The following is a 5,312-nucleotide window of genomic DNA, read 5'->3' as shown; positions in this document are numbered from 1 at the left end:
AAAAATTCCACCTGTTTTTGAGCTTTAATGTTGGGATGTTTAAAGTTTTCTGGACTCTCCTTGTCTCTTTTGGAATCCCCTCTTCGTTATTTTGTTGTAAATTTACTTTGGCAAGGTTAAAATGACCCTACAGTGCCAGAGGAGCAGTTTCAGTTTCACTTGAATGGAACTGAAATGAGCTGAATTGAGGGCTATTTAAAGAGAAAGAGAACATGTACGTGGTGAGAGAGGGGCGGAGGGGGAGAGAGAGAGAGAGAGAGAGAGAGAGAGAGAGACAGAGAGACAGAGAGAGAGAGACCCTGAGTGCTGTTGGATCTCTGACAGGAAACTTTCTTGTTGTTGCACAGCTCTTCTGCAGCAGCAGCAGCAGCAGCACTCACATTGAACCGCTTCAATTCACCATCTGAAATGCACTTGACTGGACTGTGCGGGGTTTGCGGGACTTTGTCATCCTGTGAAGTAATGGCGCTCCATCTTCATTTATCGACAGCGCATCACTGAAGATAAACAGCAGCTTAATCGCGAAACTTTTCAAGGATCAACTTTGGAAATAAATGACATTTCTTTGTAATTAACGCGCACCGCACATGAGGATGGAGACGGTGTTTTATCTGCTCGCCTTCTTGCTGGCCCGGGTTAGCTGGGGTCTTGGATATGCGGAGTCCAGTGTTCAGTCGGGACAGAGAGCGGCCAGCAGACACAGGTAGGCTACGGTCAGCGTTAACAGATTCACACGTGCGGACATGTTTTTACCTGTGGTTGTTCAGTCGGAGCTGTGTTTGCACCAGAAACAGAGAAGAGCTATAGTTAAAAACCCTCACTGGAAAATATGTTTAGTTAAGATTTATGATAACGGTTAGAGTCCATTTAACTACTCCTGTGCTGAGGTCCCCACAGTGAGGTCCGCGGACCATCACGGGTCCAGTAGGCTATGTCATTCCTGACTAAATATGATGTAGTTTGGGGTTGAAACAATTGACCCATTAATTGATTAGGGATTGTTTGCAGATTCCAGCTTCACAGAAGTGCTTTAATTGAATATCTTTGATTGGGACTGTTAGTCTTACAGTAGCCTATTTGAAGACTTCTCTTTGGTCCTAGAAAACTGATAGGCTAGTTGAAACAAACAAAAATACAACAACCAAAAAACCCCCTGATGAGCTGATAATGACAGTAATCAATACTTCATACTGCAATAGGCTACATAAAATCATAATCTTACTAAAGTAATAGATCATGAATAGAAATAAAATGATAAATTCTTGTATTATTTGAGACTGAAAATATCAGCACCATCAAAAACCATTACATATGAGGCAGAGTGGGACAAAATCCTCTCCATGTTGGGAGGATATTGTTAATAATATAATTTCCTTCATGAATGTCTCTTTCTGAGACATTCATTCATTCATTTCCGTAACTGTTTATCCTGTTAGGATTCGCTGGGGGGGCTGAAGCCTATCCCAGCTGACAATGGGCAAGAGGCGGGGTACACCCTGGACAGGTCTCCAGAGTATCACAGGGCTAACTGTCTTTCTGAGACAGTAATGTGAAAATATCCAGTCGTAGTCATTCCATACTCATGGATACCATACTCACATACTCTGCTCTCAAAAGCTGTTTGTATGTTTTCCTACTAAAAGTAATGTGCCCAAAGTTATACATATCCCATATTTTTTGAAAGGATACGATTACATGACCACTGCACTGATGGGAGTAAACCTGGAAGCAGTCCTGAGTGGTCTTGTAAGGAGGCAGATTGGGGTGGTGGAAGGGTAAAAAAACCCATATACTTCATCCTGGGACTTTCCTTTGGAGTCATGTGTTCAGAATTGTGTGAACTTAAAGTCAGTATGTCCTCCCTATGTTTCTTTTCCTTAACCTAGCCACAGTAACCTAACTTGCCTAACCTCTACAACTTTATGTAAATTACATAACCGTACATCAAGGTGGTAAAGTCATTTCTTGGGGCGCTAATTCATAGGATATCATACCATCTGTTGTGCATGCATTTTTCATAGGATATACAAACCGTTCTATGAGAATATGTTGTGCTAGGCGGCATCAGTCTATAATGCTGTAATATTAGCAGCTGGTAGGGGAGTCAAATGGGTCCAACAAACCCTGGACTTCCACCCAGGATTCTGCTTCCTGTGTGAATGCTGAGCCAAACCATGATGTTTTTTCCTAAACCTAATCACCTGCTTTTGATACACAAGCAAATAAACATAAAAATGAGGTGTTTTACGGACAGAAGTTTATTTAAAAAAACCCTTAATATTTTCAAACGACAATGCATGTACCAAGTGTAAATTGACACAGCATCCTCCAATGTCAACAACTGGAGCCGGAAGATTCCTAGAGTATCATATGTAGACGTGAAGGTCCACTGACGATGTGGCGACATTTGATGAGTTTGGATGAGAACGTGTTGAAATATCATACCTTGCAGGTGTAAAAGTTGTGTAAAGTTTCATTTTCTGAGGAAATATCTTATTGGTGTTAAGGTATCTTTCACCACAGAAGCCCTCTCTGAATGGGGCGTGAGGGGTAGATTGGGGAGTGTGATTGTGGGGGTGGGGTGGGGGGGGCTAGAGACAGGACTTAGACGGATTATAGATATTTACTGTTTCTGGGCCCCAAGTGAAACGTTTTAAAGGGGGCCCAGAGTTTTTTTGCAGTGCCCGCAGCATTAGACATGGAGAAGAATTCATCATTTTGGCAAGGAAATGTGAATGGGCTCTACTGGAAATGACAAGCTGCAAGGATACTGAACTGTGGACGTCATTAATCCAGAAGACTGATAGTGCAGTCTTGGAATTTGAAACTGAGTGATTCAGATTTAGGATACTCATACTGCCATCTTGCCCTCTTTTACGTAACAGTAAGGAAATCATTTAGATCTTAGAAACAGATGATTAATAGTCTCTCGTAAATCAGTGATGGCTGTTGGAATCTTTGCTCATTAATACTGTCAGTGAGCCAACACATGTATGTTTTTATTGTGCTGTTGCAGCCCCATAGTGTGTTATTAGCATGTAATTGAGCTTCTGCCTGAGGGATGACCCCTCACCTCTGTGGGCAGATGTGTGATGTGTTTGTGTGCTTGTACATGAATAAATTAATGAATGAATGAGGAAGTTTTGGTAAACTGACTGAGAATGTAGGTGTGTGTGCATGAATAAAAGGGTGAAGGAGTGAATGAATGACAGAGTCTATCTCTCACATGTGGTTTCTGCATGCCTGCATGTGTTTGTACTTAGCGTGTGTGTGTGTGTGTGTGTGTGTGTGTGTGTGTGTGTGCAAGGCAGGCCAGGCTTCTGGGATCTGCAATATGAGCTTCTGTCAGGTTTCTCTCCACATCAGAGCACAGTGTGCTACTGCTGCCTAAGTGATGAGCAAAGACTTTAAAATAATGGACGTAGCCACCGTGGTGTCACTTATTGGTTTGTGGACTTCTGTTTTGAGGCCTTGAGTTTTGATTAGGTATAGCTGTGCCTGGAACAGCTACATGACCCACCAGCCAGCTGCATGACTTGCCCACCATACGTAGCCCCCTTCACTCCTTGGTCTGGAAGCGGAATTCCTGAAGATAGACTAATATAATTAGTTTAGCTAGCACAAAGTGCCAGGTTAAGAGAGGTGCTTAGAGTAAGGGTAAGAGTTACATCTTGTTACTTAGAAGGTGAATAATGTTTTCATGTGTAATAAATAAAGACAATGAATGAAATGGATTATTGCTAAGTTTGGCCTTCACTGCAACATCACTTTGTGGTAGGGTTCAAATAACTGTTGCGTTGGACTGTTTGTCTTGTAGTTGAATTGGGCGTGGTTTGCAGGGATGTGTCATATAGGCTTCAGATGTAATGTGCAGCCGTACATGTCTCTCATGTTTAGCATTTTGGCTGTCACCATCTTGGATTTTAGGAGCCAGAAGTGACTATATTTCAATGAGAAGGTGGACCTAACCTGCCAGCTGGTTAACTGTGATGATGCTAATGCTAAGAGAAAAAGGCATAAAACTATTTAAACAAAATGTAAAGTTACTCACTGGAAAAACTGAACATCCGACTCCTCAGAGGGTCTTTTAGTAGGACCAACTGCTCAATAAGACTTTTTTTTAGGTGACCAGAACGTTACAGTTAGCTTTCATGAACTGAAAGCTATGCCTATACTCTGTGAATCTGGGTTTACACCATGGCTTAGGCTATCCTCATTAACTGTTTGTACATTTGCTATGAAAAGTATACATCCAAATTTGTTCATATCTTACATAATCATGAGCCAGTAATTTGTGCATAACCCACATGCTCTGGAAGGCTGCCATTACATGACCAATGTTCTGATAGGAGTTAACAAGGAAGTGGTCCTGAGTGGTCTTGTAAAGAGGCAGGTTGGGGTGGTGGATGGGTCACAAAACTTAAGACTTTCCCCCAGAAGTTTCCCATGGAGACACATGTTCGGAATTGTGTGACCTTTGAGTCATTAAGGCGTGTTCTCACTGTGTTTCTTTCTCTAAACCTAATCACAGTAACTTTACTGGCCTAAACCTAACCTATGTAACTTATCATTAATTATGTAACTTTACATTGAGGGTGTAATGTCATTCAAGCGGCGCTAATTTATAGGATAATTTACATACCATTCCATGAGGATATGTTGGATGGTTACGTTACCTCATTGGTGTTGTCAGCATGTTGGATGGTTCACAAAACAATGGACTTTCACCTGGGACTTTTCCTCAGGGGCGCGTTTTCGGAACTGTGTGAACTTTGAGTAAAATTTGAGTCATTTTAAGGTATGTCATGATTCTTTTCCTAAACCTAACCTTAACATTAATTATGTAACTTTACGTAAAAGACGCAATGCCATTTGTAGGGCGCTAATTTATAGGATATCATACAAATTGTTCTATGAGGATACATTGGATTGTTACGTTACCTCACTAATGTTGTCACCATGGTAGCAACTTTTCAACAAACGGCAGCCACCTATCACTCACAGTAGCCATACCCTTAATTATTTCTAACTTTTGGCCTTAATAACTTTTAAACAGAGGGCGGTACGGTGGTGTGGTGGTTAGCACTGTCGCCTCACAGCAAGAGGGTTGCCGGTTTGTTCCCGGGTGTGGGAGCCCTTCTGTGCGGAGTTTGCATGTTCTCCCCGTGTCAGCGTGGGTTCTCTCCGGGCACTCCGGCTTCCTCCCACAGTCCAAAGACATGCAGATTGGGGACTAGGTTAATTGATAACTCTAAATTGTCCGTAGGTGTGAATGTGAGCGTGAATGGTTGTCTGTCTCTATGTGTCAGCCC

The 5,312-nt window shown here is 42.1% G+C and overlaps 1 protein-coding gene across 1 annotated transcript in view; it reads left to right on the top strand.

The window, feature by feature from the left end:
* The first annotated feature begins 287 nt into the window (after positions 1 to 287).
* emilin1a (elastin microfibril interfacer 1a) overlaps positions 288 to 5,312 on the top strand; it is a 49,563-nt gene continuing 44,538 nt past the window's right edge. Inside the window, exon 1 of the mRNA XM_050058846.1 lies at positions 288 to 703. Coding sequence (XP_049914803.1) covers positions 588 to 703 — 116 coding nt within the window. The 5' untranslated portion in view covers positions 288 to 587. The remainder of the gene's footprint in view (positions 704 to 5,312) is intronic.

The sequence above is a fragment of the Epinephelus moara genome, chromosome 12, assembly GCF_006386435.1.
Source record: "Epinephelus moara isolate mb chromosome 12, YSFRI_EMoa_1.0, whole genome shotgun sequence".
Classification (NCBI taxonomy): Eukaryota; Metazoa; Chordata; class Actinopteri; order Perciformes; family Serranidae; genus Epinephelus; species Epinephelus moara.
The sequence above is the reverse complement of the archived record's forward strand: the minus strand, read 5'-3'. Positions and strand labels throughout refer to the sequence as shown.